Consider the following 13,239-nt stretch of genomic DNA (forward strand, 5'->3'; position numbering starts at 1 on the left):
TGAGGCCCCATTAGAAACACATTAAAAATTAAAAAAAAAAATAAGCAAAAGCTTTGCTCTAAGTAAAGTTAGGTGATTTACAATGGTGCCACAAAAAGTTGAATTAAAAGCTTATTTTAAACATCATCTGTGTGAAAGTAAATTTTAAAGTACATAATGTAGTTAGGAGGGAAAACAAACAAAAAAATGGAATCTAAGTCAATCACATCTGAGGTTTAGCCTGAATTTAACCAACTGCAGAGCAGCTATGTAATTTTCGACAACTTCTTTAGACACGATGTAATTGTTTCTTCTGATGTCACACAAGACACTAGTTACAATTTTATTGGTCTTTGAAATAATGTTTTTAAATCAGTAGAGAAACCAAGTCATAGGTGGCACCTTACAGACTAAATTATTTTTACAATTTTACATTTTAAACTAGTCATTACTAAATTATCACTTTAACTCCCCATCTGAAAAGTGAAACTATCGTAACACTAACACCAACACTGTCATCAATTGTGAAGAGTAGAAAATGGATTAGAATTCTAATTAAATATGTGTAAATGGGATTTCTCTAGCCAATAAATTTAGAATCTATTTAAATGTGTTACCCTGGAGAATCAGAAAAAGTTTTTCAATAAAATCATTAAAAGTAATTTATTAAAAATTCAGTGGGTTCTTTGCCAGAAATGTACTCTTCAGATATGTTTGCCAAAATATGCTAATATTTATGTTCAAGGTTAATCCTGGGATCGGTGTTTGAATAATAATCTGTAAGAAATAAATGTTCATTATTTGAAGACTAATTAAATAGATTCTAAAACATGCATATAAAATATTATGCAGACATTAAAAAGAATGAAGCAAAACCGCATATGCTTATATGGACAAAGGTACAAAACAACCCATTAAAAACAAAGGTTACAAGCGAGCACGGGACTTGCAGGGTAACTGAGGAGTTTATCAAAGCTCTTCCATAAAAAGCAACAATAAAAGCTGACTGAATAGTTAAAAACAATTTTAGGACTCTGGAAACTTATTGAAGGGATACAATAAATGGAAAATAAAATAAATCTGTTTGTGAAAAACTGCTAAGTCTCAGGTAAGAACGGGGGGAGCCTGTGGTGATTTTGTCTGAGGATGCTTCCATCCCTCCTCCCAGCCCAGATGACGCGTGAGTTCCACTAGGATGGTAAACCACAAAAACCAGAAGGAGGCGGTTCACTCAGCTGCAAAGCACGAACGAAAACGCTTCACCTCCAGCAGCACTGCCAATATCAGCAGCAACTGGGAGTGAATGACCAGAGAAGACCAGTCAGCAAGTCTAATCATCAGGTTTGGGCTGGCGTGAGCAACAAACAGAAAGATTGGCAGATTAGCCAGAAGTTTACCAGCCATGGGGAGCTTTGATAGCTCTCTGCCTGACAGTGTGTGTCCACGCAAAGGGGATACAAGGACTCCTGGCAGAAAGTAAAAGCCAGGGCGGACAGGAACCTGACTGTACTCCCCAGTGACAGCCAGTTCCATCAGCAGAGGGTGAAAGCCCTACAGACACAGGTTTTGAGCACAACCTCTGACAACTCACTGGTCGATCTCTCAGCAATGCTAACCCAGAGAAAACTCCTAGAAGGCCAGGCTTAAGAATAACATTGAGAAAAAAAAAATTAACAAAACTTTAGACCATGAAGGAGACAGACTGAAGTTTCAGTCCAATTAAATTATTAAAGAAAAGAAAAGAAAAAACCTGCAACAACAACCCTCTGGGAAAAAAATGAATCGGAATCAGACTCATTGCAAAACATTACCTAAAACATGGTGTTCTCACCAATAACCTAAGAGATGTGTAAACAAAGGAAAATGTCACCCATGGCCAGGGCAGGAAGAAACTTCCCAGGAGAGGACCCAAATCTGGACTAGCAAAAAAAGATTTTTAAAAACCCCAAATAACTATAACCTCAGATATGCAGATGACACCACCCTTATGGCAGAAAGTGAAGAGGAACTCAAAAGCCTCTTGATGAAAGTGAAAGAGGAGAGTGAAAAAGTTGGCCTAAAGCTCAACATTCAGAAAACGAAGATCATGGCATCTGGTCCCATCACTTCATGGGAAATAGATGGGGAAACAGGGTCAGATTTTATTTTTGGGGGGCTCCAAAATCACTGCAGATAGTAACTGCAGCCGTGAAATTAAAAGACACTTACTTCTTGGAAGGAAAGTTATGACCAACCTAAATAGCATTTTCAAAAGCTGAGACATTACTTTGCCAACAAAGGTCCGTCTAGTCAAGGCTATGGTTTTTCCAGTGGTCATGTATCGATGTGAGAGTTGGACTGTGGCGAAAGCTGAGCGCTGAAGAATTGATGCTTTTGAACTGCGGTGTTGAAGAAGACTCTTGAGAGTCCCTTGGACTGCAAGGAGATCCAACCAGTCCACTCTAAAAGAGATCAGTCCTGGGTGTTCTTTGGAAGGAATTATGCTAAAGCTAAAACTCCAATACTTTGGCCACCTCACGCAAAGAGTTGACTCATTGGAAAAGACTCTGATGCTGGGAGGGATTGGGGGCAGGAGGAGAAGGGGACGACAGAGGATGAGATGGCTGGATGGCATCATCAACTCGATGGACATGAGTTTGAGTGAACTCTGGGAGTTGTGATGGACAGGGAGGCCTGGCATGCTGCGATTCACAGGGTCGCAAAGAGTCAGATACAACTGAGCGACTGAACTGAACTGAAAGTTACTTAGAGGAGTTCATCAGAAGATTTGAGATGGCACAAGAATGAATCAGTGAACTTGGAGGTAAGTCAACTAAAAGTGTTCACTCTGAAAAACAGAGAAAAGCAGACGAAGGAAAATGAGTCTGAGGTATCTCTGGGGCACCATCGAATGTACCAACATACACATAATGGGAATCCAGAGGTTGAGGGGGTAAGGGAGGAAGAGTAAGGTGGGAAAAAAATCTAAAGGAACAATGGCTGAAAACTACCCACGTCTGAAGAAAGACATAAACCCACATATCCACAAAAGCTTAATGAACAAGAAAGATAAACACGTACACCAAAGCCAAATTGTTGAAAATCAAAGAGAAAGTCTGAGTAGCAGCAAGAGAAAAACAACAGATCATGTACAGAACAAAATAATTAATGATTCTTTCCATCAAAAATAGTGGAGGTTATAAAAGAGATGAATGGTCTTTTACTACCTAATCACCAATCAAAAAATATATACAGGTATAATTCAGAGATATTGTGGGTTTGGTTCCAGACCACTGCAATAAAGCAAATATTGCAATAAAGAAAGTCATACAAAATTTTTAGCTTCTCAATGCCTAGAAAAGTTATGTCTAACACTATACTATAGTCTATTAGCATGCAATAGCACTGTGTCTAAAAAAAAATGTACCTACCTTAATTAAAAAATATTTTATTGCTAAAAACTGCTAATCATTATTTGAGCCTTCAGTGAGTCCCAGAAGTAATAGTAGTAATAGAGATCACTGATCACAGATCACCATAACAAACACAAAATTAATTTTTTTTAAAGTTTGAGATACTGTAAGAATTACCAAAATGTGACAGAGACATGAAGTAAATAAATGTTATTGGATAAATGACGCCAACAGACTTGTCTGACACAGGGTTGTCACAAACCTTTAATTTGTAAAAAACATAGTATCTCTGAGGCATAGTAAAATGAAGTGCAATAAAAAAAGTATGCTTGTAAACTAAACTTTAGGATATCGGTGAAATAAAGACATTTTGAGAAAAAAAGAACAATTTTACTAGCAGACCTATGTTACAAAAAAGACTAAAGGAAGTCCTTCAGGCTGAAAAGAAGCAACATCATATCATATGGCAATTATATCTGTATAAAGAAATGAACAGCACCAAAAGTAATAAATGTGTGTGTTACTGTCTATATAAATACTGTACTACAAACCAATATCACCCACAATTATAGATGTAAAAATCCTTAAACTATTAATAAGCCAAACCCAGCAACATATAAAAAGGACTACATATCAAGTTGGTTAAATCCTAAAACCAAGTAGGATTTAACCATGGACTGCACGGTTGGCTTGACATCTGAAAATCAACTATGCAACACACTAGGATTAACAGAATAAAGGAGAAAAAACACATGATCATCTCAATGGACAGAAAAAAAACATCTGGCACAATCCAATACCCATTTGTGATAAAACAAAAACAAAACCAAAAAAGCTCTTAACAACTAGAAATAGAACTTCAACATGATAAAGGGTTGCAATAAAAAAGACCCTACAGCTAATATCACACTTACTAGTAAAAGACTGAAAACAAGAAAAAGATTTCTATCTTCACGTCTATTCAACAAAGCATTGAAAAAGTTCTAGTTAGTGCAATAAAGAAGACAATAAGATTAATAAAAAATGAAAGGCATCAGATAGGAAAGGAAGTAAAGCTTCTTTATTCACAGATCACATGTCCTTGTGGGCATCCACACTCTCAATCAGTGTGGGCATCCACACTCTGAAACTAGCACACACATCCAGCAAGGTCAAATAAGATCGGCTCCATTTTTATACACCAGCAACCATCTGAAAATGAAATTTAGAAAAACAGTTCCATTCACAGTGACATCAAGAAGTATATAATACTTACAAATTTAACAAAAGAAATGCAAGACTTGGATTCTGAAAACTATAATAAAACACAGCTGAGAAAAAATTGTAAGTATCTTTTAAAAAACAGAGAGACATTTCAAGTTCATGGACAGAAGATGTAATACTGTTAAGATGGAAATTATCCCCAAGTGATCTTCAGGTTCTATTGTATCAAAACCCTAAGAAAAAAAAATTTTTTTGGTAGAAATCCACAAGCTAAATGTAAAAGAAACATAAAAGTGCAAAGCAGCCAGAAAAGACAAAACAACTGAAAAAGGAGAACACAGTTGCAGAACTTACACAACCTGGATTTCAAAATCTGCTCTAAGGCTGAAGTAATTAAGAGCATGGTCCAGGCATAAGGACAGGTATATTAATCAACTGAACAGAACTGAGAATCCTGAAATAAATTCATACATTTATATGCAGTTAATTTTCAATACTGGTGCCGAGAATCCAACAGAATTGTCTTTTTAGTATATGGTGCTGGGACTACTGGATACCTACACAGAAAAAGATAAATTTAGATGCTAAATCTAATGCCATACACAAAAATTAACTTTGAACGGATCACAGACTTAAATCAGAGAGTTAATACCATAAAATGTTAAGAAGAACACAACAGAAATTCTTTGTAACTTTGCGTTAGGCAAAAGAGTCTTCTGGCCTGCTAAGGTTCAAGGGGAAAGAAGTTGGAACCTATGCCTTGGTGGAAGAGTGGAAAGAGACAGGGCGGAGGTCTGCCGCTGCCGCCTCTGGAAACAGAGTCTCTCCTGCTTGGCTAAGCCGGCACCCCCCAGTCCACAGTGAATGACCAGGAAGGGAATAAACCCCTCCTTCCTCTTGTCAGAGTTGCAATTTTAAAGTCATTTATATCAGTATCTGATTCTAACCTGTCTCTCCCATTACATAAGCCCCATAAGGGCAGGGGCTATGTCATTTATTGGTTTACACGTGTCTATCAAATAGAAAGCACTCAAAAACTTTGTTTTTAAACTAAATGAATAATAGGATCATCTTAACTGGCTTGACGGAACCAATAAAAAGTTAACTATATTAAGTTCCCAAATTAAAGTACTTAATTCAATCTTATGCCCTGGTTCTTCCAAGGCAGTCATGATTTATAACATGCTTTCCTATAAATATGACAGTTTCCTCACAGATAATGTAATCATGACACAGGCTGCAGTATGCAAGTCAATCTACTGCATCCGCTGAGCACAATCTGACCCCAGACAGCTGTTGGCGGAGGCGACAGTTTCTCTACAGTAAACTGTCTGAAGAGGTTCGATTTCTATTTTTTTTTAATCTAGACAGGTCCAAGTTTTTGTTTTTTAAATCTAGAACATGCAAATTATACAGAAGGCCTGCATTAACCTTGTAGTGGAAACAAGGATATATTCTCTTTAAAATTCTCAGCAACATCAAGGTGTCTGAAGAGCATTAAAAGACCACCCACTGTTAACAAAACATAAACGTCTGCACAGCACCCTTCCTCTCTGTGTTCGTCTGCTCGTGTCCATCACCCTAATCACGCTACAAAAAAATCGTCTGCATCCATCCCTTCCCTAAACCACACAGCCTCGAGGCCGGGGCTGCACTCATCTCGCACCAGCTCCAAGCACAGCGCCCAGCTCGTGGCCAGCACCAACGAGCTCATGCTGCATAGCAATGAACCTGTGAGGTGACTTCAGTGTCACAAAAAGGCTTAGGACCTGCGACCCAAAACACATACCACTGACTGCTCTTCACCATTCTTGCTGGGTCATCCGAGCTGTATTGCCTCATCTCTTTCAAGATCCCTAGCCTCACAGAAAAAGAAGGAATGATGCCAAGTAGTTCACAGGGACACTTTAGCAGATCAAGCACTATGCAAATAACAATTACTGATAAGAATTATCCAGGATTTTAAACAAAGGGAGGACTTTCAAGTACCAATTAATTATCAAGAAACACTGTACTAACTGGAATGAGGAACTTTTTGATTTCTTCCAGAGCATGTCCCATCCGGGCATAGGCTTCTGCTGGGGGTGCAAAAACTTCAATGAGAACGTGGAGATCATCATTGAGATGGAAGTACTTTGCTTCTCCACTTTTCCTCAACTCTTCTTCCTGAAGAAAGAAAACTCATGTTTAAAAGGGTGTCATTGTAAGAAAAGAAAATAAAAACTACGAAGTTTATTTCACACATGGTGGTCCTAAAGATTCACTCAGCAGCAAATACCACCCGAGGAAGTACATTTAAAACATATACATGATTCTGGCATTCCTAGGGCCTTTATGGAGACTCCACAGGCTTCCTGCTGCATGGGAGGAAGCCTCAAGTCCTGCCTCTGGCCCAGGAGTCCTCCTGCTGTCTAGCCAAGGCCACGCATGCCGGCTGACTCTCTTCACCGCCCCAACTCCCAGGCCTTGCTGGCTCACCCCGCCCAGGCACCACAGAGAACTCCTCTGTGCTCCTCTTGACTCTCTTCACCAACCCCCATACCCCCGCCCCGGCCTTGCTGGCTCACCCCTGCCCCAGGCACCGCAGAGAACTCTTCTGTGTTCTTCAAACTGGCCACACAACCAGGCCTGTGTCTGCGCTGGTTACGCTGTGCGTTTACCGCTAATATCTAAAATACTTTACTGTTGGTCCATTTTCTAATCTCTCCCACTTAAAGTGGTTGCCATGGAGCAGAACCCATGGTTGTCTTGTTTTACTGCATGCTTCTTTGTCTAGAAAAGCGCTTGGTAGATAGTAGATGCTTAATGAATATTTCTGAATGAGTAGGTAAATATTATTCATTTTTATGTTCATTTGCTCATTCATATATTATTTCAAAAAATATTTCCACATGCCAAACCCTACACTCATCTGAGAAGAAAACTGTGAATAAAATAAACGAAAAATTTTCTATGATTTTATTTAATTATGAGAAACATTAAAAAAAATTTGGTTGATACAATGAAATTCAGGGTAAGAAAATAGGTGGGGGGGTGGGGCACTCAGATCATAAAGGACTCATATCACTAACTTTGCTTTGTGAGCTTTTTCAACAAGCCTTCATTAGAGCAACAATTACAGAATCAGATTCTTCTAACAGTCTTTGTTCTCAACATTAAGATCAGACAGACACAGAAAGATTAGTAGGAACCTACAACCGGAGAGATTTCCAAAAGGCAGGAATCCCTGCAAGCCGCTCCAAAAAAACCTACCCTGTAACAGAGAGAGCCCAGGGATTCCTGGCACACCACCTGCTGGTCCTGGCATTAACCAAGAGGCCAAAGAGGCACACACAACCTGGATCTAAGGCTCCAACTTTTGTTAGTTAACTAATTTGAATTCTCATGAAGAAATGCAATCAAAATACAGAGCATGAAAAGGGCAGGGGACCTGGAGCCAGACAGACCTGAATTTTAGCCATGCTGGTCAACATGAGTGTGAGTCTGAACAGATCATATGTAATCCAACACTTAATTTGCAAAATCAACTTGGTGTCAGGGCTTCCCTCATAGCTCAGCTGGTAAATCATTTGCTTGCAATGCAGGAGACCTGGGTTCGATTCCTGGGTCAGGAAGATGCCCTGGAAAAGGAATGGCAACCCACTCCAGTATTCTTGCCTGAAGAATCCCATGGACAGAGGAGCCTGAAAGGCTACAGTCCATGGGGTCACAAAAGTCAGACATGACTTAGCAACTAAACCACCACCACTAAACCACTGTATGTATATGAATACCCTGGTGCTCAGATGGTAAAGTGTCTGCCTGCAATGCAGGAGACCCAGGTTTGATCCCTGGTTCGGGAAGATCCCCTGCAGAAGGGAATGGCAACCCACTCCTGCTTTCTTGCCTGGGACATCCCTTAGACAGAGGAGCCTGGCAGGCTACAGTCCACGGGGTCACAGAGTCAGACATGACTGAGAAACTCTGGCGATGTACATGAGTGCAGGCCCGCTGAGATGACTAAAAAGGCCGCTCGGGTAAAGGCTGACAGAGGAGATGGTGCACACAGTGCCCAGGACGCTGCCTTGCGTGCGGCAGGTACTCGGGAAATGCTAGTTTCCTTCACATTTATGGAAAGTGGACCAGAGAATGAAAGAAAAGAAAAAAATTATTTGAAGGGAGAGCAAATATAAGCTACCTATGCATTTCCTTCAAAATCTGTCAAGTGTGAAAAGGACTGTTCTTTATGCCACTGGCGGACTAGTTCTTGTCCCAATCAGAATATTTTCGTTATTTGATCTGACACTCTGACTTTCAAAGTTGAGGTCTTAAAAACTGGATTCTGTGCCCGGTAGTTCATCTTTGAAAACATGAACTACTGAAGTAAACATTTCTTATCTTTTTCTAATAATGGCACCAAGCTAATGCTCTTAATGAGATTATAATTGTTGATTCAGAGGCAAACATTTTAATTTCTATTACAAACTGAAGCTGGAACTGGGAGGCTTTCTGATCATAACCACAGCTGTCCTGCAACTCCACAGAGTGAGCAGTTATTACTGGGTTTCTTCTTGGGTTAATGATGAGAGGCAATACTCCGTTTAGGGAAGAACACAGACTTTATTGAGTTCTGCATTGAAACCCCAAATCCAACAACTGGTCAGGCTATTTTATCTTTATCTTGAAGAGGTGATTTTAAAATGAATAATAATAATGTAGTACCTACTGCTCAAAGGGTTGTTATAGTAATAAAGTAGCCATCATAATAGTCATTAGGAGTTATTAGTAATAAAGGTGTTAGAGTCATTCAAAAGACATCAGAAGTCTTTAGAATTATGCTTAGCATAAAACAAGCACTCAAATGATAAATATAGTAATGATAACTATTATAACATAATGATAGTATTAATTATTGTATTATCCTATAACATAGATGATGTGGACAAAACATTCAGCATGTCTGGCACAAACTGAAGGCTCAAGAGACCATAGCATTTTAGTGATTATTATGCTACATAACCAGTTGATACATGTCAGTAATGAATCCTACAATTTTATCAATACAGCAAGTACAAGAAGAAAATGAATTATGTTCACATTAGAACTTTAATGATGAACACTATGAAAATCTAAAAGGATGAGATTGTAATACTAGGGAATGGAAATGTCTTTAGAAATAAACATTATTAATGGAGGACTTCTGTAAAGTAAAAATCAATAAAAAGGATAAACTGAAGTTAGGCAGTGAGGATCTGACTGCTACCTGGCAGATGGGACACATCTGTCGCTGAAACAATCACTGTGGTTACTGTCAGGGAGACGCTTCTGAAGGTGTAAGCCATGGACCACGTGGCACAGTATGATGGGCGAGAAGGAGACGAGGTGGGCAGGGTAGGGTGAAATGGGCTCTTTCTACTGCATTGAAGAGTTCAAAGACGGAAATGGCAGACTCAGGACTTGACATGATCAGTTCAAGGCCCAAAGAGCAGAAGTATCCCAGAAAGTTTCCCTGCTGTGGTCACAGGCTGCTGGAGCCAACAGACCAGGCAGAGTTTGGGCATGTATAGCTGAATGACCAGCAGACTGCCAGCCATCCCTATGGGGGACTAAGGACAGTGTCTGGAGGACCACGAAACCCTGCGAGCTGGATGGGCAACATCTGGAAGGATTCAAGTAACTCTGAGTACAAACACTAAGTCCCACTGAGCCTTCCACACTGGCAAAAGCCTGTCTCAAACAGCCAAGGAAGCTGCTTAAAAGGAGATGACAATTCTCATGCTTTCCTTCTACTACCCTTTATCACCTCCTGGCCCAAGATTGGATCCCCGCCCACCCCGGGGATGCAGAAAATAACAGAGCTGAGCTAAATCTAGAGGAGAAGGTTGCATGAGGACAGCAGCTGTAGGACTCCTGGTGTGTGTGTACTAAACATTTACTCCCAGCCTTTTCAACAAGGATCTGGGACCTTTTACTATAATAAGCGTACGCTGAAAAGGAGAAATACTCATACAGTTTGAGGATGAACAGACTCGATTCTGAGCAAATGCTGCTCTGCTGAAGGCCACCAATGAGACTGGGGTTTATGGGATCAAGAGATAAAGTGCTTCTGGTGCTGGTCCCCTATCAGTGGGCTCAGTAGACTACGCTACGTCCTCAGCTCCCAGGTGCCTTGATGGGATGTAAACTATCAGCATGTGAAGAATCCCCATACTGACCCACTGACTGATGTATTCAAGGACACAGAAAGGAGATTTGTGAAGGGGTGATACCTGGTCTGGGAAAGAGGCCCAAGTGTGTAGTAACAGGGAGTCCCACGCGATGCGGAGCATGGCCTCTGTGACCAGGTAGCCCAAGGGACCCACTGCAACAGATGTCAAAGCACCTCACTCCCAGCCCCTTCAGTGCTACTCATGAATGTGACTGCACCACACGGACTGCCCTCAAAAAGGATTCCTGGCTCTTGTCACTGCTGCCTGTCTAACATGCCAGTAGCAGAGAACAATCACCAGCCCTTAAACTGGCCGCAAGATCTGGGAGGACCACCGAGCGTGGTTAGTGAGCTGACACAGTTTAGGATGCCTCTGATTATACCCAGCCAGGCACTTGCTCTTTGGACGTACAATGGCTGAGGACTTGCCTCCCCTGCTTCCTTCTTCCTGTAAAACCATCTGTGGACTCCCTGATCACTGGCACAGAACATTGCTTCTCAACAAGGAAGGCCCTTAATAACAAATAAGCAGCACAAAGTTGATGGGTTTCACTGGTCATATCACGGACTTCATTACCAGATGGCCTTCCTGAAAACTTAAGTAAGACATCAGCATAGATGGGATACTTCCCAGTAAGACACACACAGTTTCTGACCAACTGACCCATATATGGTTCCATGTTCTCCACCTGCCAGAACAGGTGAGTCAGGGAATCAGAGGAACATCTTTTGTCGACAGTGATGCTTCATGAGCAGTTCAGCTGACCTAGCGTGCATCAGAATCCCTTAAACACCTACTGAAAGTTCATTTTGAGGTTCTACCAAAACAGGCTGGGGCATGGGACTCTATTTTTAAACAGTATCTCATATGACTGTGATATGTAGCCATGTTTTAATAAAGTAATATAAACTCCACTAATAAACCTGGATAATAGATTTAGGTTCTCTGAATCTCACTTTTCTGACATAAAATAAGAAAAATATTATGTATCTGTCATCATTTTTCCAAGGATAACATGCAGTAATAATACATGTAAGATGGTGCACAGAGTACCTGACTCACAGTGGCTTTTAAATAAACAAATGGTGGCTTTTTTTTTTAATTATAAAAGCTATTGTTTAGACGGACTTTTTTGTAAGGAGGCTGAATTTTGTTTAAACATGCTTTTTGTCTGACATAATAATTGTTCAACATTTCATGGAAAGTGATCACTGAAGGCGGATTTCATTCTCAATAATATAAATCTTTCAATAATGAGAGAACAACAAAGTAATAATAGGACAACATAAGTGATACCACATTATGAAATGTGAACATTTCGTTTAGAATTGTTATATTTAAGAAAGTGATCAATAAAAATAATTCAGTAATTTTAGTTTATTAAGAAAAGAGGCAGTCATGTGAATACATCCAAGTAGAACAACTATGTGTCAGGTTAGGAAGCAATTAACAAAACATTTATGATCAATTTTAACTTGATAAAAAATGCATGGGGTAACAAAAGAAGGGCAAAAAGAGCAAACAAAAGCATATACTTTAAAAACTCAACAATATGAAACACAGGCATAGAAAAAAGACCCAAAGAAATTAATCTAAAATGCAAATAGTGAAGCTGAGACTTTAGAGAACTTTTCTCATGATAATTTCAATAAAACTGCACTTTCTAGAAGGTATTGTGTCTACTATTTCACTCCATAAATTAAAGTAATAGTCACAGATTTTGGTTTAAGATACTACATATTCTGAAACTGGCCTGAGTGACCCAACTTTCTGAATAGTGTCACAAATATATTACCATATGTAGCATTTTCATATAATTTACTTGGGACCCTAGTTAGCTTACACCGTGGCTGATCTGAAAGTACATTATATAACTTGACTGAACCAGGAGCCATTGTTTACAATAAGCTTTACCTTCGCCTTGTCTCTCATGGAGCCTTTTCCAAGGATGGACATTTTTGTCAAGGTTTCTTCTTGTAAACGCTTCAGAGAATTTCCACGTGGCCCCAAAAGTTTTCCCACAAAGTTGAACTAGGAAAAATTAAAAAAAAAAAAACAACTTGTAATATTCATATCTGAAGAAAGCAATTTATTTTGTGAATTTCGGGAGACACTGCAGTGGTACTGCAGTACGCTGCACATCACTGATTAATGACAAATAATTTCAGTTCCTGCTATAGCATCACCCTATAACGTTTCCCACAAACTGCATAAACAGGGCTAAAAAATACATAATTTAAAACAACATGTACTTCTTCCTAGCAAGTCACTCCAGTGGTGAGTGTATTTCCTATAACTGTAAGTGAAGTTAATTCCCAGAATTCCTCAGTTGCCATCCTGACAATTTCAACACCCATTCAGTACCAACCACGAGCAGGCTGGGGGAAACAGTCCCAGGTGTCTTGTAAGGTGCTCTGAACGGGCACCATGAGCGCCTGCATCCTTCCCCCTTCATTAATCAGCACTGAGTGCTTGGT

At 39.8% G+C, this 13,239-nt stretch overlaps 1 protein-coding gene across 3 annotated transcripts in view; it reads right to left on the minus strand.

Moving 5' to 3' along the window:
- The window catches only part of KHDRBS3 (KH RNA binding domain containing, signal transduction associated 3), a 153,371-nt gene that overhangs the window by 66,862 nt on the left and 73,270 nt on the right, over window positions 1-13,239 (minus strand). For all 3 annotated transcript variants that reach the window (XM_027560776.1, XM_027560775.1, XM_027560777.1), the window contains exons 3-4: window positions 12,677-12,793; window positions 6,594-6,740 (exon numbers count right to left, since the gene is read on the minus strand). In XM_027560776.1, coding sequence (XP_027416577.1) covers window positions 6,594-6,740; window positions 12,677-12,793 — 264 coding nt within the window. The remainder of the gene's footprint in view (window positions 1-6,593; window positions 6,741-12,676; window positions 12,794-13,239) is intronic.

The sequence above is a fragment of the Bos indicus x Bos taurus genome, chromosome 14 (genome assembly GCF_003369695.1).
Source record: "Bos indicus x Bos taurus breed Angus x Brahman F1 hybrid chromosome 14, Bos_hybrid_MaternalHap_v2.0, whole genome shotgun sequence".
In the NCBI taxonomy this organism is placed as follows: Eukaryota; Metazoa; Chordata; class Mammalia; order Artiodactyla; family Bovidae; genus Bos; species Bos indicus x Bos taurus.